Genomic DNA, 21,884 nt, shown 5'->3' on the forward strand with positions numbered 1-21,884 from the left:
TTGGCACTCGATGTACTATTATTTTAGGCCTTTTCTGCTGCTATATTCTGTGCGTCACTAACAGAAACTTCTCGACTCTTCCTAGAAGTTTTGGCAAGGAGGAGACCTGCATTGATAACCTTGTCATAAAGAATCTTTAAACCCGGTTCTCCAATGTTCCACAGCTGCTGGATAGGCTGTACCACTCACTCACTGCTGCAAAACACTGCTCATATTTTGAAATTCAAACAAACGTTTACAGGTCTTTTGATCTGCCAAGCAAAGCCTGAAACCCAGGAAGAAACAATGCAATCAGCAGAACAACAGAAGTGTCAACACCACACTGGGCTGTACAAACACCAGCGCAGACCTGGGCCAGGCAAGTGTGCAAAGCCAGAGCAGAAGAGACCTCAGATCATGAAAGGTGTGTTACCACAGAAGCATGCTGTGCCCAACCCTATACTTCAGCTCGAGATGTCAGAGCTAGCTCAGTCATCACTGCTTTGATGATCTCTGGTCATGCTGCAACACAAACACACTGCACCTGTCTCAGGTCTCTTCAATTCTATACTTAATTTACTAAAAGCCCCTATGGTATATCTAAATAAGGCTGCTGCAGGCTTTTACACTGTCATAGCAAAAGCAAGGTTCCTTGTCAGACAATATACTTTTCTTTGTGAAAGAAGATGGGTATTACCAGGATACACATGCTAAGTTATCAATACAGATACAACCATCATCTTTCAAGTTACAGGACTTATCTGTTAAGCTTTTGTTTCTCCAGCCAACAGCACTAAAGACAGCAATGTGTCTGACCTCACATTGGGATGTCTCAGGTGCACTGAGCCTGAAAAAGTGGGTATCCATTTACAGCTGGCTCTGCAAGAGTTCAGAGTAAGCCTCAAAGACACACCTCTTGATCTGTAGCAAGACACTGTAACTTATTTCCCAACCTACCCAGCTAGGTACACGTATAGAATAAAAAACAAGAGAATAACCTTGGGCCAGAAAGCAAAGTGAACTATGTCATGACTGTGACAAAACAAATTAAAGACTTAAAAGATCAGTTATTGGCTTAAACCTGGAAACCATGGTTCTTTACATTTTACACTAATTGCACACGCTAATAATATAGGATGCTGATCATACAGTGACGTGAATTCCAGTATTACTTTGAAATTTGCTCTCTATTTAACGCTTAACCTCTCCTAAAAGCAGATACATCTCTGACTTCAAATCCTACCTTTTAAAAAGTTTGTGCATCAACTACTTTTTTTTTAAAGACAGACCGACAAGTTAGTGAAAGGCCTGACTCGCTAGAATCTGTTGCTATAATTATGCAAATGAAAATTAATAAGACTTAAATAATGAATTATTTAAAAAGAAATATTTAACAATCTCCTAAAAACAAAATATTGAGCTAGCAAAACAGCATATTGCATTCTCCCATGGAAACAGAGCCATATATTGTTGGAACTGAAGTCACAAATCAATTAATAATCTGTCTCAGGTTTTATGTTACAAGCAAATCACAGAAGGTAATGTGCTTAGAATGAATCTAATCTCTCTACTCCTTCACTTTAGGAACGAAGCTTTCCAAAAAAAGGCAGCAGTATATATGATGTGTCATTCTAATAGCAGATGACTAGATTCAGTGATCCAAAACTGTCCCTCCAAAACCATGCTACTGATCTCTTGATCCAACTGCATGGCACCAAGATGGTACCAAAGTCTCGCCATGTGGGAAGTCAAAAGGTTGGGACTAACAAAAATTGTGGAATTTCATTTGCATTTCAAGCTTACTATTTTGTTTCTAGGTGCCAGCACTGTTCAGGACAGCTTGCAAAAACCCCACATATGAGGCACACCTCCTTTTCCTCCAATCTTCCTGCTTCAATACAAGAGGTCCTTTGCTCCATCTTTCTATATAATGCAAATACAACCAAAATATGAACAGACGTTAACACACCTGGAAAGCCATCACAAAGTGGAACAACAAAACATTGGAGGAAGTTACGCCCACCCTTGGTTTAAGCTAAGATAAGCTGTGGCTACCACCAAAAGCCTCGAGTCCCTCAGTTCATCCTCCTTTCCTCCCATGCATTTTGCTTGTGAAACTATTTACAGCTGCATTGTAAATCAGATTAGGATATCGAGGTGTGGTAAAACTAACCACTTTTACTGAGCTTGTTTAATGTCAGTCACTTCCCTAGCTCCAACTGCCAGAGGAACATCAGCCAGTTAGAGCACTGAGCCTCAGCTCACTGACAAGAAAAGAGCACAGTAAAATGCAAGCTGCTGTCAAGAACCCAAGAAGTAAGTTCCGCCAGTCCTAGAAGCAGAAGCGCATGCAGCTAATGCCAGTCCACGCAGCTTGCCTGGGTTTACTGACTCATATACAGCAGTTCTCAGGCAGAGAGGTGCCACAGAAAAGAAGAATCACTGACAGCCTTGGGCCACAACAGGGCAAAGAGGAGGCAACATGATGGGTGAATGCAACAGGGAGGTAGATCCAGCTAGCTTGGAGCTCTGACATTGCTCCCAGCAAGGCTCAGCTCTGAAAAGGCTTGGGAAAATAAGCAATCAAAGCCTTCACCGCTCTAGCTTCTGGCACACACACCATCCTTAATGCCCCAGCAGCAGACACCCAAGTAGCAGCACCTTTGGTTGAACTGGCTTCTTAAGATGGTAACAGCAGTAGTAGGTTTTAAAGCATTCCTTGTCATAGGAGGTTTCTGCCATGCTTATTATGTGATGGGTAACCTAAGCCTTGACAGCCTGAATTTGACCCTTCTAACACCAGAATCACTTTCTGAATCTCTGTGGACTTTCACATCCTTCGTATGGAGGAATATCACCTGCAATGACAAGCCTTGGAGCCACGTGCTAGTGAGTTACCCTGTACAGCCAGACTGGTTGCCTAAAATAGCTCAGGACTAAAGGTCAATAGTTACTTAATTGTATAAATTAACATTCCCATCTAATGCAATTCAGTGAGGTCACCATGTGGCCTTCCACACTAGTGTTTAGATAATCACAGCAACTCGGAAGGCAGCAACCCCTGGATGCCTACAGCTGTCTGGTCGGCTGCCATCAGGAAGACATATATATATGCGTGTGTGCGTGCACACGTGCAGATATTTAAGTATATATGTGCTGCTATAGCTGGTCATTCTCATTCTGTCCCTACTCCATGGTGGGGCCTTTCACTGTGTCATCTATTGGTGAAAGAACTCACTGTTTTCTGATTACCTACTTGTGATTTCGTGCTGCATACCAAAACCCCAAAAAACCACCCTTCCTCAGAAAACGAAGTCATCATTGAAGTGTCAATGGCTCGGGTATACTTCAAGATAATCTGCTTATCTGAGATGGCACTTCTGAGTACAGTTGCTGTTGTCTCACTCTGGGCTGCACTTCAGTACTAGCAATTCTACATCATTTTAAAGAACAGGGCCTGTCACATTCTAAAAACCTTATTAAATTATTCATTGAAGGTAAAAAGTTAGAAACAACTTAACTCTGGAAGAATTCCTCCATTGACTGGAAGTCTTAAGGAAGCAAAAAAAGGTTTTCCCCGACACCTGATAACATCATCATTTCTAGGTGCCACATGAATAGGACCAATACTGTGGCCCTACTACTCATGCTACAATAACACCTAGAAGTCTCAGCTAAGGACTTGGAACTAACATACTAAGCACTATACACATCCAATAATGCAGCACACTTCTCCTTTGGGCAGACAAAGAGTTAGAGAAAAGCAGCACAATCTTAAGTCTTTTACTCAGGAAGATCTGCGGCACAAGGAACTTCAGACAAATACACATTCAGCAATAGAGCAAGGAGTGAAACACTCCACAACCCAAATTTCACATTGCCATTTTGATTACAGATTTCCCTTTATTTTACATCGGTGATGAACCGATTTCAAAACTATACTCTTCTGCTGGGCTAAAAAAAAAAAAAAAAAAAAAAGAGCGAGCAGTGAAAATCCTAAAAGGTACCTGCACCTGCTGTCAAAAAGACTGATGCTAAAAGATGTCTCAAGCACCACTAAACCATTACAGCAGTTTCTGTCTGCCTCCCTTCCCTGTAAGAACAATAGGAGCACAGTGATGGTCGTTTCCTCTGAGCTAACTCCAACCATCACCAGTTCCTCTGGGTATTAAAGAGACATGGCTAACCACACTAGGTGTTGACTAAGTGGAGACATCTCCCACCACTGCCCCAGAGTTGTCCTGTCCCAAGCATAACCAGTGATCCAGGCCCACTACTTTTAATCTGTTCTTCCCCCCCCACCCCAGCCCCAAGCAATCCTCCCACATTGTGATGCTTTTTCAGCGCCGAGAGCACACCACTGTGATCTGCAATGGGCCACTGGGAGTTTTGTTTGAATTGGATTTGTCCCTCCTGTCATTGACAGATCACAATAATGAACGTAGCAGAAACACATGGAAAAGACAGAATCAGAGGGATGGTTATCACATCCTGTGTTTTAGAAAAACTCATTGCCAAAGAGATATTTTCTCTCTCTAACACAGATCCTATTTAACTGTGTATGAAGAAGGCAAGGCTGCTGCTAGACATGGACATGGCAGGCATTTAGCTTGCATGGTACATCTCCAGAGGCAGCAAAAGCCTCAGGCTCTGCTCCCTCCTTAGTTTACATCACAGAAACCAAGACCAACCACCCCATGCCTGTTCGTCTGGCAGGATATAGCTATAGACAGTGACCTAGGAAAGAAAACACAGTGATGGGGACTTGTGATAAAAGGCACCAAGTGCCACTGCAAGGTGCTCCATAGCTAACCTGGCTAGTCTTCAGATAGGAAAAGGACATCTATGAAGAGACCCAGGAAATCTGACTCCCTGTGCCACCTCTGCCCCATTCATCTGTCCTCCCTTTGACAGGGGCAGCCCCAGTCCCGTCTCAACCACAGTGGCAAAACTCAGTTCTGCCTGCTGTGCTGGAAGTCCTGAGCCTGGACTGAGTGATTCTGTGATTCTGTGGAGGTCTTGATTAAAACCAAGCTACATATCTGTCATTTCTCTCCAGCCCGTACAGAACAAACATAGTTGTCGACTCCAGTCATCCACATATGCAACATATTTGTGATTTTACGCTCTCAGCAAGTGCTGTATTACATGTACATGGTGGCTGAGGGCTCTCACTAAACTGCACTGCAGCTGTAAAGTCTCTGATACTCATCTGGGAACAGATGTGGTCATTTCACTGTACACATGCCAAAGGAGGCCTCCAGCTGAACTAGCACACCCAGGCAGCAGTTCACCAAGACCAACCAGCCATGTCAAGTGTCCTAATCTGACACTTGAGATAGCTAAGCAGGCCACCTATGGACAGACTACACATTGTGAAAGGCAGACAGCCCTGCTGACAGCTCTTCTAAAATACAAACACGGCAGGATCAAACATCAGTAACTTCCGGTCTTCTCCATTAAATTCTCCCTACCTGACGCATGCCTTTTTGAATTCCAGCGCATGGATAAGATGCATTATTAGAATGGCAAGTGGTTAAAAAAAACTAGGGGAAAAAAGAAAATGTGGCAAAGAGGCATCTAAAATTTTCAGGATCATCAACTCCACCATATAATTTTGGCCACAATTCGATAGGAACCAGCAGTCAGCTGCTGGAAGAACTTTGTTCCATAGTTTATATAATTATATGACTATAATTAAAATGATATCTAGAAACTAGGAGCAAAGCTGAAGTCGGCTTCCCCACATTGTTCCTCAAGAAAGCTAAAGGAGGATTCTGGCAGGAACTTTCTCTAGAGATAACAGAGCTGAAGACACCAGAGAAAGGAGGCTATCTATCCTTTCAAAATCTCCCCAGGCGTTAATTCAACCTGCCTATAGCACAAGATTAATGTTGACTAAACCCGGTAACAACTACATAGTTCTGCAGGGAGAAGGAAAGAAAAAAAAAAAATAGTTTTTTGACTTTAAAATCTTCCTCAAAATACATGGAATGGACTGAAGGAACAAAAGAGTAAAGGATACTCTTGTAGGTTTCTCCTTCACAGGGACCTATACCCTATATGAAGTAAGAATCCAGGCCCAGGTGGAGGGATTTATCACAGCACAGGGAGACTATCGCACTCCGTAATTACGAACACAACTGCACCATGCCCCAGCACAAGATTACTTGCTCTTGTGGGTGGAGAAAAGAGTATAGCTCAATTCACACTATACAATTTTTCCTCTCTTTTCCTTTCCCCAATAACTCAGTAGAAGATTTTTTTTAATTTTTTTTAAGCAACTTCTCTTTCCCTACCCCCAGGGTCATGTACCTGAACAGAACATCTCTGAGCAGCAGTTCTTCTCAGTAAGTCTTGGTCATCTGATAGATTACACGGATAGCTAAGCTTAGCGACTGAAAAACCTGGACTGTTTTTCTATAGACAAACACTCACTGAATCCATCAAAGCTTCAGGCAACAGTGGATGTGTGTATTCATATGCTTTTCTAAATCTGTTCCAAGCTGATGAGCAGCCTAAATGGATTTTAAATTTCATAGCAAGCTTAGGCTACCACTTTGCCTCTGCACTGGCTGCCATTTAGCCCAAAAGTAATCTAATACTTTACAGTGTGCTTCTGCTAAAAAGACAAAACTGTACAGGCCTTCAGAAAAGACAAATCGTCTACATTTTTTAAGGACTGCACTTTTGATTCCTTTGCTGTGATCCTAGTATTAGCATTTTCAAAGTTTACCCCTTAGAATGCCACGAAAATAAGACTACAAAGTGCTTCTCCATTATGCTAAAATCAGCTCTCCAAAGCAATCAGATAAGAGGAACAGCACACAGATGACCTGAAGATATTTCCATACGTCACATCATCAGTTTCAGGATACATCAGACACTTCAAAGATCAACAATATCACTAATTTGAAATAACTGTTTATAGACCAGCTTTGTTAGTGACCTTGTTTAATCTGCTTGTAAGCACAATTCTTTTATCTAAGAGCAGAGGGCATGAATTACCACCACTGTGAAAATATCTTTTTTAGCTGCTCTCAGTGACTAGCTGTGTTTTAGGGTCGATTTAATTTGTATTTAGAGGACGAAGCTTCTGTAAAGCTTAATTATTTCTCTGTGTGGCTTGTATGATGAAAGCACTTACCAGTGAACGGTGGGGTTTTGGCCAAAATGCTGGCTTAGGGTAAACAGCTGAGATGTGGATCTGGGCTGTACACCCCTGTGCCAATTGCGGGTGTTGCAATCAGCATCACTGCGCTTGAACAGGACAAGCTGGGAATCAGGCCGTGTCCAAGTCCCATGACTAAATGAATTCAACCTGCCTTCAACACTTTTTTTATTTCAAAACGAACACAGAAAACATTCCAGAAATTCAAATGGTGGAGCTGATTTAAAATGAGTGCTTGAAATACACACACCAAAAATGAAAAGAAGGGCCTGGAGGAATGCCACATCTCCCAGTGTGCAATAGACTGCAAAAAACCATATGAAGATCCTCCTACATCTTATTCCCTGTTCCTTTTTCTGCTGCTTCTGGCCTCCATCCCTAGCCAGGTATTCAGGTGATGGTTTTTTCTTGGCCTGGTCACACATACTAGCATCTCTTCAGGCTCTCTTATCATCTGCTGTCTTGCCTTTTCGCCCCTTCCTCCCAAGCGAGTGGTCCACCTGGACCCAACACTTGGGGTCTATGTTGGGAAAGCTCCTGCTACCTCTGCCAGCTGATCTCATTTTCAGTGGCACCATCTGTCTGCCTCCCTCCTTGAACACTTTTAGCCCTCTGGCATTGCTTTCCTTGGTCACACCGAGTAACACAGCATCCTCTCCTGGCTAGAGGCTGAGTTCTGACTCAATCCTTTCCACTCATACTGCACAGTGCAACCAAGAGCAGTGGAAGGATACACAGTAATAACCACAGCGGGTTCATAATGATATATCAGCACCAGAAAGGCTTTCAATCAAGTGTCAGTGCCAAGCATTTCCAGCAGATTTCCTACATTGCCACACTTTAAGCTAGATTTGGGTGAAAAAATAACAGCTGAAACAGTTATTTGCTGGAAGCATGATCATTATTTCTGTACACACACACACCCCTAACACATCTGGAAATGCAGCATATAATTCATTAAACTCAACTTTGGTTAAACAACTCCTCTTGAAATGGTGTAGCATCAACGTGCTCTGAGGATTTCAGAAAGGGATATACAGGCAGCCAACCATATCCATACTTTTTCCTTTACATGCATTCAGTCTGCCTTATTGGCCAGGTTGTTCACAGAATCACAGAATAGTAGGGGTTGGAAGGGACCTCTGTGGGTCATCTAGTCCAACCCTCCTGCCGAAGCAGGGTCACCTACAGCAGGCTGCACAGGACCTTGTCCAGGCGGGTCTTGAATATCTCCAGAGAAGGAGACTCCACAACCTCCCTGGGCAGCCTGTTCCAGTGCTCCGTCACCCTCAGAGGGAAGAAGTTCTTCCTCATGTTCAGACGGAACTTCCTGTGCCTCAGTTTGTGCCCATTGCCCCTTGTCCTGTCACTGGGCACTACTGAAAAGAGCTTGGCCCCATCCTCCTGACACCCACCCTTCAGATATTTGTAGGCATTTATAAGGTCCCCTCGCAGCCTTCTCTTCTTCAGACTGAACAAGCCCAGTTCCCTCAACCTCTCCTCGCAGGGGAGATGTTCCAGTCCCCTCATCATCCTCGTAGCCCTCCGCTGGACTCTCTCCAGTAGCTCTTCATCTTTCTTGAACTGGGGAGCCCAGAACTGGACACAGTACTCTAGATGAGGCCTCACTAGGGCAGTGTAGAGGGGAAGGAGAACCTCCCTCGTCCTGCTGGCCACACTCTTCTTGATGCACCCCAGGATCCCATTGGCTTTCTTGGCAGCCAGGGCACACTGCTGGCTCATGGTTAACCTGTCATCCACCAGCACTCCCAGGTCCCTCTCCGCAGAGCTGCTCTCCAGCAGGTCCACCCCAAGCCTGTACTGGTGCATGAGGTTGTCCCTCCCCAGGTGCAGGACCCTGCATTTGGCTTTGTTGAACCTCATCAGGTTCCTCTCTGCCCAGCTTTCCAGCCTATCCACGTCACGCTGAATGGCAGCACAGCCTTCTGGTGTATCTACCACACCTCCCAGTTTGATGTCATCAGCAAACTTGCTGAGGGTACATTCTAACTCTTCATCCAGGTCGTTGATGAAGAAGTTAAACAAGACTGGGCCCAGTACTGACCCCTGGGGGACACCACTTGTTACCAGCCTCCAACTAGACTCAGCGCCGCTGATGACAACCCTCTGAGTTCTGCCATTCAGCCAGTTCTCTATCCACTTCACTGACCACTCATCCAGCCCACACTTCCTGAGCTTCCCTAGGATGATATCATGGGAGACTGTGTTGAAAGCCTTGCTGAAGTCCAGGTAGACAACATCCACGGCTCTCCCTTCGTCTACCCAGCCAGTCATGTCATTGTAGAACACTATCAGATTGGTCAGGCATGATTTCCCCTTGGTGAATCCATGCTGACTACTCCTGAGAACCTTCTTTTCTTCCACTTGCTTCATGATGGCCTCCAGGATAAGCTGCTCCATCACCTTTCCCGGGATGGAGGTGAGGCTGACCGGCCTGTAGTTCCCTGGGTCCTCCTTCTTGCCCTTTTTGAAGATTGGAGTGACATTGGCTTTCCTCCAGTCCTCGTGCACCTCTCCTGTCCTCCAGGACCTCTCAAAGATGATGGAGAGTGGCTCAGCAATGACATCCGCCAGCTCCCTCAGCACTCGTGGGTGCATTCCATCGGGGCCCATGGATTTGTGGACATCCAGATCACTTAAGCGATCCCTCACACAGTCCTCCTCGACCAAGGGAAAGTCGTCCTCTTTGTAGGCTTCTTCTCTTACCTCCGGGGCCTGGGATTCCTGAGGGCCAGTCTTAGCACTGAAGACTGAAGCAAAGAAGGCATTCAGTAGCTCTGCCTTCTCCGCATCCTCCGTCACCAGGACACTCGCCTCATTCAGCAGCGGCCCCACGTTGTCCCTAGCCTTCCTTTTGCTGCTGATGTAGTTGAAGAAGCCCTTCTTGTTGTTTTTGACATCCCTTGCCAGCTTCAATTCCAGGTGAGCCTTGGCCTTCCTCGTCGCATCCCTGCATGCTCTCACCACGTTTCTGTACTCTTCCCAAGTGGCCTGCCCCTCTTTCCACATTCCATGTTATGCTATTCTAAACAAAAACAAATGGCACTCTTCCTCAGAACTAATTAAAAATTTTCCATGTACTTAAGCTTCCACACAGCATCCCACTACTATAATATTTCCTGTTTTGTCCTACAAATTGCTTGCAACAGCCAATCCACCTGTAAACTGTAAAATAAATTGTTGCAGCTCAGCACTGAACTGCCTGGATGTGCAAAGAAGCATTTAGATGTAGGAGTCAAATCAGGGGATGGAACTTCCAGATCCTGCCCTTGTTAGAAGCTATCTCCAGAGTGGAGTAGGTACAGGGAATGTATCACACAGAAGCAACAGAGGAGCAGTAAGAACCTCATTACCTCTGGGAAGCTCACGATTGCAACCAAAAAGTCTCACCCATTGACCAAGCAAAGCTGGCTTTTGCTCCCCTTGAGAACTTTAGCTTTTGCAACATGCAGCAATCACATTGAACAGTGTTTCAAGATGAATGCAAATATTGATGTCTCACTTGCCAGCACCCCCAGGGAGAGCTTTGCCAGAGTGCAAAGTCCTTCCCACTGCACTGCCACACTACCAGTTCTTGGCAGAAAGTTGTCTGTGCCCATATAAACATAAAATAAATGCAGCCACCGTTTCCTCTGCTGGAGATAGGCATGAATAGCTTCCCATATCCTGAAATACCCAGAACAGAAAAAAGGGACTTGAGCTTGTCACAGCCATAAGAACTCAGTCTCTCATTAAAAGTCAGTATTACCAGCAACACCAGCTGTGGGTGAGGGTTGAGGCTTATGCACCCCATGAAAAATACTGGTCAACCAGTACAGCCTTGCTTGCATGAAGGTTTTAAGCAATTGTACTTGTGTAAGCAAAAAGGTGTCAGGCTTGCAGCTAATTGAAAATCTTATTTGTAATGCAGAAGTAGGAGTAGGCTATGTATTGTAATAAGTTATCCTGGAAAGAAGATACCTTTTTCCTAATGGCATAGCAAAGCAATTGTGCTTTTGACGTGTCTATTGGCTATACTGAAGTGTGACTAGAATGGGTAGAGCATCATGCTTCCCTCACAAGATCATGGCCTGTAATAGTAAACATTTTAGGACACTTACAGTGTTGTCAGGGCATGACTATGTATTTCATGGCACTAACAATAATTCAGCGTTGAAGTGACAATAAAATAACGTCTAACCACATATCCAATAATTATTACAGGATACATTACAAAGAACATTACATCATATAGCTGATGGTACAAAAGAACATACTTGAGTGATGTTTTTGGAGTGATTTCCCCCCCCCCCCCAAGATAAGACCTCAGACATCTGTCATCTGTCTTGCTCCTACCTAGCTAAGGAGTGACAGTGTGAAAGAGAAAACCTACTGTAGCTTCTATTTCATTTGATCTGCAAAGAGAGTCTGCAAAACACCAGAGAGTTCTAACGTTTCAGGAGTGACTATCAATGAAAGACAGTCGTAAGAAGCATTTTCTACTGGTCATTGTCACGTACATCACCCCAGCTTTGAAATGAAAGAAATCCCAGCATCCCCAAGTTTATCAAAGTCTGAGTTATATCGAGGAACATACCTTTGAGATGTTACTAGAGCGACTCACAGAATGCCCCAAAGCCTTCTCATTCTGAAAGAAGAAGAAGAATATCACTGCAGCAACTAATCACAGCTTTGAGGATATTTTAAAGCTGGTATTAGAAACCAAATTCCATGGAGAAAGTCTTACAGCTGTGGCTTTTAAGGATGTTGCTTCTATTGACATCAGCCTGATTTACGATAATCACTAAAATGATTTGTTTGCTTAACAAGATATTACCTTGCAGAAAATCACATAGACAAGACAAATACAAACCAAGAAATACTACAACATTGATTTCTTCTATCCATAAATTCGGCAAAGCCCTTTTCTCAGACGGCATCTATTTTCAAAGGGATATTTCTCAGCCCTGCCTCATCTACATCCAAAGGCAAACATCCAGCCACTAAAACTGAAAGCTCTTGCTGAAAGAAAAACAAAAGTATCACAGTGATGTCCAGAAACAATTGTGAATAACCACATGCATGTCATTTCAGGAGACAAAGCAAAATTACTGAGGAACTTCCTATTTACCACAGAGCTCAGAATTAAACTAGAAATATCTATATATAAGATGGAAATGCAGAAGCTGCAATTCTCCAAATCGAACTCAGTGACAGCTGTATCTGCTACTCACTTTTCAGTGTGCAGACCCTGACTAATAAGGATGAAAATCTTATCTCCTATCAAAACAAATGCTAGGTTTCCCCAAAGTATTTAATCCTTTGACGGTTCCTGGTTTCTGAACATCAGTTTATCATAAGTGTAACCGGCCATGATTGCTCCACTGGGAAGAGTCTAGAAATTGCTTTGCAAAAACTCCTCTGAATAATATCCAACAAGAAATAATTTTTTCCTAAACAAATATTACAAACGGGGCCAGTCATACCATTTGGTTACAGAATAGTATCTATGTTCCTCTAAGTCTGTGAAGCTGGGATGCAAATTGGTTTGAGATTTAAACCTGAAAATTTACTAGTTTCTCCTGTGGCCTCTATGCTGGGTAAAAGTTTCTGAAGTGCAATGAATTATAAGAACATTGTTTTAACATGTTCCGGTCAGCCCTGCTGTTATCCCAGCCCTTCTTGCCCCACGTTGGGTGCATAAGGGCTGTCATGGTTTAGCCCTGGCCAGCAACAAAGAACGGCGCAGCTGTCTATCACCCCTCCCCCCACTGGGGTGGGGAGGAGAATAGGAAGAAAAAGGCAAAGCTCCTGGGTCGGGATAAGGACAGTTTAACAGAACAGCAAAGGAAGCAAACAGTAACAACAACAACACTGACAGGAAGAATATACAAAAGCAAGGGAATACACAGAGCAACTCTCTCACTGCCCGATGCCCAGTGTGCTCCTGAGCCACGATTAACTTCCCCCCAGCCAGCTCCCCCCCTCAAAACTGAGCATGATGGCACATGGTATCAAAACCCCGTTTGTTTTGCCAGTTTGTGTCAGCTGGCCCAGCTGTGTCTCCTCTTGACTTCTAGTGAAAATTAACCCTATCCCAGCCGAACACAGGACACACAACTCCCCGCCTCAAATCCCAAAACAGTTAAGTGCAGTGACTCCTGCATCAACTTGGATATAACACACTGTTTTCAGACCTCTTGCCTATGATTTGTTACAATCAAGTGACCTTCAATGACTAAAGTCCACATCAAGTCAGGCCAGGTGGCTGAGCACCCACATGCTACACCCACACTTCGATACCCATGTGCTCCCAGAGTTTTCTTCCTACAGCACATCCCCAGAGCAGCCTGAAAGCTTTATACTGAGAAACGAGAAGAAGGCAAGGCAAAAACTTCAGCACATGCTTACAATAGCAGGCAGGCTCTTCCTTACACCACCAGTTGCCTCTCAACACAGTCCTGGGCACTGCCTCAGTTGACACATGTAAATTGTACTTCCTCCCGTAAAAATGTGAGGAAGTAAATACCATGTTCTGAAATCCTCTGTATGTAGGAGTCGGAGTACCCAGAAGACAGTAAAACAGACTTTCAGAAGAACAGAGAGAAGTGATCAGTGATCAGGGCATACCCTCCCAGTTTTGACTGATGGCCAGATTAAAATCGTCAAGGATCAATTTAAGGTCTGGAATAGTTGTGGCCTAATTACCACTGACTTGAATGCCAGATTTACATACTGCAAGGCTGAGTTTGATTTTCAAGATGACTATGAGCTATTTTTACATAGATAACAGTATTCCTGGAACAGAAACAAACACAGAAAGAGCCCCAGAAATATGGACATGATGCTTATGTGAAGACTAACATTGGACGGGTCTACTGCCAGAACCAGTACCGCTAAGAATTGACTCCAACAGTAAGGGAAGGACTTAGCTTTATTCATCAAAGGCGGCATAACTATGGCAACAGAGAAAAAAAAAAAGTTCATTGAAGCTATAGAAGACTGGAGAAAAAAAAAAGGGGGCAGGGACACGTTCTCAAGCTATGACGAAAAGAGACCAACGCAAGCTGGGAAGCACACAGACTTGTCCTTGCATATGTGTGAGGTGTGGGGGAAAGCAGGCTGTGCTTGGCCTTCTAGGGATGTGTGGGAGGTAAACAAAGTAATGCTATGTGGGACAAGGGAAAATGGTAGTAAAGAACAGGACCCATGGCCAAGAAGTCTGCCAGAAGCAACACACACGGCTCCTCACAAATGACGGTCCCAAATCCACCTCTAGGTGTCAAAGACGTCCAGATGAAATTCCTAAAGACAAAATGAGACAAAGCAGAGGTTCCTCATGTTAACTCAGTGCTCCCCAAATACTGCTATATAGCTGAAGAAGATGCCTGCAAGGGAGCATAACTGAAATTACACAGACACCTGTGTCGAAAAGCATGTGCTAAAATTCAATAAGCATGAACAGGCTGGAGGACCAGACCTGTACTGCACAACACAGTAACTGAGGCAGAGCAAACATACTCTTAGCTGCCCCACAGCAACCAGTCTTTCTGCCTCTGCTTCCAGAACTGATTTTATCTGATGGATGCCAGGAGCCTGCAAGAGATAGATGCTTACATTATCTTTACTGATCTATTGTTGGAAACATAACTATCAGAGGTTTCAGTCAGTAGATGACTGTGAACAGTTAGTTTTGTCACTGAAAGAGTGATCATTTTTAAACAAAAAAGGGGTCTTGAAAAATACTCCTTAAGGGTTATGGAGTACATGCACGCATATAGTTAAGTATCAGTGATATTTCTAAAGGACTCCTAGCCACCTAAGTGCTCTTTCATATCTCAGTTTCTTTACCACACAAAGCTGGTACATCCATAAAGTCAACAGGAAATTCACTACAGCCTTAGCCCAGGCTGGCCAAAATCTGTATTCTGAAGGGCTACTTACACCAACAAGCAGAGAGAAACACCAACTCAGCCATATTTTCAAGGAGTGAGAACTGACCCACTGGCCACTACCAGCTTCAACATAGACTTGCAAATAACACCCACAGTTTCCAATCTGGTTGGCTTGTGAACTACCAAGCAGCCCCAACACTCAGATAAAATTACTTCAGCCCCTGGTCACCAGTGGACCCTCTCTTAGACTGCCATCTAATCAGGGACATTTTTTGAAACAGATGTTTCAAGTCTCACAGTTTACATACACACACACTTTAAAACGTGTTGGGCTTAAAACAGATAAACAACTGAGTTTTGCTGTGCAACAGCAACTTCAGTTCACTATGACCACCCAAGCAGGACCCCCACTGAAAGAAATTACAGTGCTTTCTTGCCAGCTTCTGCAAAGGACCAGAATTTTTCTTTTTTTAAATATTTAAAAAGCAACAGAAACACCTCTAAGTAATACATTTCATGAAGTCTAGCTGTGCTGTTTAATTCTCTTTTACAAATAAAATAATAAACACCTATCCCTCAGGAAAAAGTGCAGTGGAAGCCATTAAATAGAGCCAGTGCTTGCTGGTGTTTCCCATGCTGCGACACATTAAGGATGGCGTGTGTTTTCCAGTAATTAAGATAGAAAAGAGCTGTAATGCCATGGAAGGAGCTCCTGGAATAGGTAGATTTTAATGACAGGCACAATTACTAAGTGAGGAACAGAAATGTTAGATAAAAATTATTTTAAAGGCAAACAAACAAAAGCTCACTTTTCACACTATATCCATCACTGGTACATTCATCCTGGGATCTTTTACGACTTATTTACAAATGAATGCTGACAAGAAAGTAGAAAAACTACGCTTCTATTACGGTACTATCACTACCGTACAAATAAAGGTCTTCAGAGACTTTTTCTAGTATGTTCCTACTGTACAGTAAGACATATTCTAGTCTGGCAATTACACCTCCAAATAAGCTCTCCTTCACTCTTGCAAAAGCATTTAGTCTTTGCACTTGAATGAAAGGTCAAGACATATGCAACATCTGCCAGCATGGACCATACAATTGTCACCATTTAAAGCAAGTGTCACTCTACTTTAGCAGATCAGTCTTTCCGCATGGGATAACAGGAAACCTGCCTTTCAAAGACCATCCTACTCAACTACAACCACCTAGAAGACACTTTGGAAAAAAAAAATCTAGATAGGAAAAAATTACAAGTGCAACTTGTAACTTCTGAGCCACTCACTGCCAGCTGCTGCTCCAAGGTCCCCAGCAGAGCCTGGCTCTAGGGAAACAAAGAGGAAGGCAGAAGAAGGGAAATGCCTGAAAAACAGAAAAAACTGCTACCCATTCCTACAGTGACACATTTCTCTAAACTTTGGATGCACTTGCTTGCAATTGCCTGGATCCCCCTCCCAAATTTCCTCTCTTTTTCGATCTTCCCCTTGAATTTGCTCCCTACTGTGAGCGACAGAGCTGCCTCCTTCCTTCAGCAGTTGCTTCGGCTCACACCTGCTTTCCTACAGGGCTCTTCATCTTGCCTTCTCCATCTTGCTGGCTTACACAACTTACACAGCCAAACCCAGAAGCCTTGTGAATCTCTAAACACCAGTTCCTATCACCTGAGCCAGAAGAAGGGTCCCCATCCACCGGTAACAATTCAGGCAGCCATAGCTGCTCTTGTGCACTTACAATACCAATGTATCATGCTGACCATCTTCCAAACTCAGCTGTAGACTTAACTCCGGCTCAGCAAGAGGGCACCTTAAATAAATACAACTTGGATGTAAGGAGAAAAATATATTGGTAAAATGGTTTGGATTTTGTTTCCAACATTTTGGTCTTCAGTCATTAAGGCAGGTAAACAGAAGACAACAGACAAGCAGTCTCATGTCTTTTCTGGCTACATCCCTCAATACACAGCTACGTTCAGTCCTAAGTCTGGCTAATACTAAATCCATCTTTATCTCTGCTCATAGACCTGGAGAAGAAACTGCAAGGAAAAACCCAATAGTTAAGCATGGATCTTTATTCTCTTTTGCTCTGGGAAAGGAGGGCAGAGGGCACCAGAGGAGGTTCCTCCTTCCTCCTCAAGCCACCAGTGGCTATGTGTGAACCTAGCACATGCCTGCTCCCTGAAGTCGTAATTCTCTAACATACCAGTGACCTATAGAGCATTATATTCCCCATTTTGCAATACAACTTTTATGTTACATTATCTTACAAGATAAAATGGGTTAAGATCCTCATCTAATGAGTTCTCCAACTAAAATCTCAGTAATGAAGAGCAGAGTCCTTTGTTTTGATGATGTTCTTATTCTAATGCCCCAGCCACAGATCTCTACAAGGTAAGTACTGATGCCTCAGCCCAACTGAGACACAGTTATATAAACTAGGCTAGACTGGCTAGGGCACTGCCTAGTTGTGGTTTTCTACCTGGAATCTGAAAACCATTTTAATCTCATTTTGTGCATTACAATTGCATTTCACAATAACAGTTTAAGCACAAGACTGATATCTAGTAAAATCACTTATTAACAATGAGTGGCATGGGCAACATATAAACAAAAGTCTTCTGGGTAAATGGTTGCTTTTCTTAATAAAAAAATTTGCAGAAGAGAATGAATAAGCAATAATGGCTCCCATTCATACAGCAATTCTCATTGTTAGATCTTATGAGAATTACAGAGTGGGACACAGAATGATGTTGCTTGAAATGGTGAGGTGCTGAACTGCTGAGTAGCTGAATGACCATTGGAGGGCTTGCTCATTCATGTTCACATCAAGCCACTTCATCTAGTGGAAGACACTCAGAAAAACAACCTGAAGGCAAAAAGCCAGGCTGGAAATAAAACACAGGAGAATTAACAAGCTTTATTCCAGGTTCTGAACTTACAGCTGTGCCTGAGATCATCAGCAACAGAAATACAATCACGAGATCATATGTTTTCAACAAAACAGAAAGACCAACGAAAGGAAAAGATGACAGACCAAATGGCTTTAACGTATAGTTCAAGGAATACAATGGGGATGGGAGTCAAAAAGGCTAACAGATCACAAACAAGAAATATAAATCAGAAGAAATTCAAGGAACAAGGCAAACAGCAGAATGTTGAAATTAAGTAAGAATCTCTTGCCTGTGTCTGCATCATAGTGTGGTCCGAAACACAATGTGCTTCATCTCCCTTCTGCCTTGTGAATAGCTGTTAGAGCTTGCATGGATGTGTCCGACACTACGCAAACCTGACAGACACGCAGGTCCCTACATGTTCCAGATACAGTCCATCTGTGTATACGTCCTTACACATTGTATATTGCTGTGTGCTCAGCCTTCCCAGTTTGGTCTTTGGAGTACGTGGGATAGAATGCATGGATCCATTCTTGAGTCCAATCATACATTCCATAAAGTGAGGAGAACACTCTCTTCAAAAAGGCCCTTTTCTCCATGGTTATGTTCTCCTGACTTTTGTCAATATACTGTTTTTCTGGTTTTTGCATTGCTTTCCTTTACATCCAAAGGCTCTACAAAGTGTGTCTAATTATGGATAACCTCCATCTCCAGCTGCCATTTCAAAATGGAGATCTGATCTCCATCTCCCCTCTTTAATTATTTGAGCTAGCAGAGCCTTTGTCTTGCTGAGCTGAGGCTGCCTCATGTGGAAAAGCAAATTTCAACTTCTGCACAAGACCATCAGTCTGGTACATTTCACTAGAATTACATTCATTTTCACACTTACTATATTCACATGCCACGTGCCCGATTTCTAACAAAGCAAGTGAACCACAATGTTTGGCATCCAACATGTTTTATGGATGTTCTTATCTCACTGTTGCCAGACCACCTGCCTAACATGGATGCACGCCTTTATGTGATGAAACATACAAAAATGAATCCTTCCCTCAGGGAACAAATCATATGAACTACAAAAGACATGACCCAAAAATATACACCTTTCTTGATAATGCTAGCAATATTCATTAAGCTTACCTGTGTGACAGCAAAAATGCCATTTCAAACAATTTCATGTATTTAACAGCAGAAAGAGGGATACAAACACTGAGGAAACCAGCAATTATAATCAGATTAAAAGGAGTAACATTCTATCTTTCACAAAGCAACTGCATTTAATGCAACTGCTGGAATTCTCATGGTACACTACACACACCACACATGTCAATATGCAAAAGCAATTGACTATTTTAAACATTTACAGATTAAAAAAACCCTCTAGGCAGCTGGCAGTTTGGAATTTCTCAAGCTGCCAACAGACATAGGAAGCCACAGCCTAGATGGACACTCCGAAGAGCTGGTCTCTCTGGGTGTCTACATGACTGCAGGTTCAGCCACTTGCTGCGGGACCAGGCTGGGTGCCAGCATGCACTCCTCCAGCAGGGTGACAGGCAGCCGCGCAATCTGCACATCACGTGCAACTTGGATGCGACACACATGCCTGGATCACTGCCTCTGCTCAGCTAAGGTGGTCCACAAAGCTTCTCTCATTCCCAACTCATATTATACCATCGAAGTATACTGTTAAAACAGTGAATCACAGAATCTTCTCTTAGCCAAGGTAACAAAAGGCCTCCTGAATCTAAAAACAGAATCAGAACAATTCTAGAAAACTGGATACTTCCCAAAGCAAACTCATACTTCGAGCTGCTTCTATTTTGCTCAAGGATTTTGTCTTTTCCTCCTTCTCCATCTTAAGATATTAAGATTGTTTATTAATCTACTTCTGACTGCTTGGACCATAAGGCCAAATGGTATTCCCTATAGCCACTAGAGAAACCAGATCCCAAATGATGCTGGGAAAGCGTTCAGGATATTTTTGGTAATGTTTAACACGATATGGCCAAAAGCATATGACAAAAAAGCTCTTGAAAGGGCACGTGTAGATATCAGATCTGTTTAGTAATACCTACTTGTTACAGACCAGTTTGGTTTTGCCTGAAATTTAATTTTCCTGTTTTTATCAGTGCAGTCTGACCCACAGGATTTCAAACTCCGTGTCAAATGTTCCCACAAATTCAGGTAAATGAGGAACCGGGCCCTGTTAAGACCCCATTAAAGTTACCTAGCCAAACACTGGTTAGAGATAGATTCCTTGTAAGAATCTAACCTGTGATGTTCTGAAAAGCTACAAGCACGTTATATTTCTTACAATTGTTTGTAAGATCAGAGAATACACAAAGAATTAGATCTCAGAAAAACAACACATTCAACCATCCTTGCAGAAATAAACCAAAACTAGTTTAGTAGAACACTGCTCTGGGAGAAAAGATGATTCACAACTAAGAGAGAAAGTATACTCTTCATTTAACCCATAGAACATTTAAACTGCAGAAGAAGAATCTTTTAAAGCATAAATGTGACAGATCAGAGTTCCTGGCTAACTATGCAGGAAATTCAGCGGTCAACTGAACTACTTAGCTCAAGTACTTTTAAGGACACGTATGTGTGAATGCACACACTTACATACCTTTTTTAGGTTAAAACTTCATAAAAAAAAGTACAGAAAGCATACACACTGCCAACTACCTTCTCCTTCCTCAAAACACAACCCCTGATACCAGAAACAAAGGCAAAAAAAATAACTAGGAGTATAAGGCTACTTCAACCAGTAAGCCAAGACCATTTTATACCATTTTTTCAGGGAAGCACAGCTGTTCTCGCACGGGGCTTCACCTGATGCTTTGGGATGCAGGCAACCAGTGCATGGCCAGAGAAGGCTACACGGGACCAGGCAGAAGATCGGTACGGGGGACATCATTATTCATGAGCACCTACTGGTGCTATCAGAGTTCTGCACTGCTTAGTGCTGTGAACATTTAAAGTCACTGTACTATTAGAGTACCAGCGTGTGTCAATAAGCTGGTAAGGCAGTACTTTGAAACACTATGCCATCGCTGACCCCTCCCATATGTAGCCCAGCCAGTGCATTTTTGCAATCATGTATTTCAGGACTTTCTGCAAAACTCAAGACCTGAAGAAGCCAATGTACATCTCTTGCTTTCATAGGTCTATCCTTCAGGACCATTCCCTTTCCTCACAGTCCTGTGTGAACAACAGCGACTCAAGCTGCCAATTTCTCACTGACAAAGCAATTCTATGATTTGCAGAGTGCTAAAAGCTGCAAAAGCCTCTCCTCTTAAACCCAGAAGATTTAACACATTCTAAATGTACTACTTCTTTAGCCTAAAAATCTGTAGTCATTAACTTCATTTCCACATTTGGGATGCTGCACTTGAAATATCAACATATTCAGTAGTGTTACAGGAACTGAGGGTGCAGGTTCCCATGAGCCACAGATAAACACATTTCAGAAACCCGCAAACAAGGGGTGTGCTGAGAAATACTGCATTCTTCAGTAACAAGCAAATGCAGCACACTCTCACTCAGAGAATGTTTAGGACCCCGTTACTCACAGGAGAAAATTCTTTTCATTCTGGTTACCTTCCAACCATACAGTGGGAACAGGGAAAGTACAGCACCATACATCAGAGATGTCAAAGGAAGAAAAATGAAAATGCAGAGAAAGTAAAGGACAGAAGCATAATTTTAATTTGCTCCATTAGTCTTTCTCATATATCAATCATTAAGTGCGTCCCTGATATAGAAGCAGCGTAAGAATTCAGCATCTACCTGCAAGTCAGTTAACACAACTTAAATCCATCTCTAACAGCTATCCAGTTTACTGATATTGATCATTGGTAAAGTGTACATCATGTTCCCATCTTCTTCACTATGTCTGTCACAATACCTTTTGCCCACAAATGTAAATCAATTAAAGAAA

General features: G+C 42.9%; 1 protein-coding gene across 7 annotated transcripts in view; it reads right to left on the reverse strand.

Moving 5' to 3' along the window:
- The window catches only part of MARCHF8 (membrane associated ring-CH-type finger 8), a 118,563-nt gene that overhangs the window by 22,055 nt on the left and 74,624 nt on the right, over nucleotides 1-21,884 (reverse strand). For 6 of the 7 annotated variants that reach the window (XM_075423311.1, XM_075423304.1, XM_075423308.1 and 3 more), the window contains one exon: nucleotides 11,748-11,798. The exons of the other annotated variant lie outside the window; for it this stretch is intronic. In XM_075423311.1, coding sequence (XP_075279426.1) covers nucleotides 11,748-11,798 — 51 coding nt within the window. The remainder of the gene's footprint in view (nucleotides 1-11,747; nucleotides 11,799-21,884) is intronic. 7 annotated transcript variants of the gene reach the window in all.

The sequence above is a fragment of the Opisthocomus hoazin genome, chromosome 6 (assembly GCF_030867145.1).
Source record: "Opisthocomus hoazin isolate bOpiHoa1 chromosome 6, bOpiHoa1.hap1, whole genome shotgun sequence".
In the NCBI taxonomy this organism is placed as follows: Eukaryota; Metazoa; Chordata; class Aves; order Opisthocomiformes; family Opisthocomidae; genus Opisthocomus; species Opisthocomus hoazin.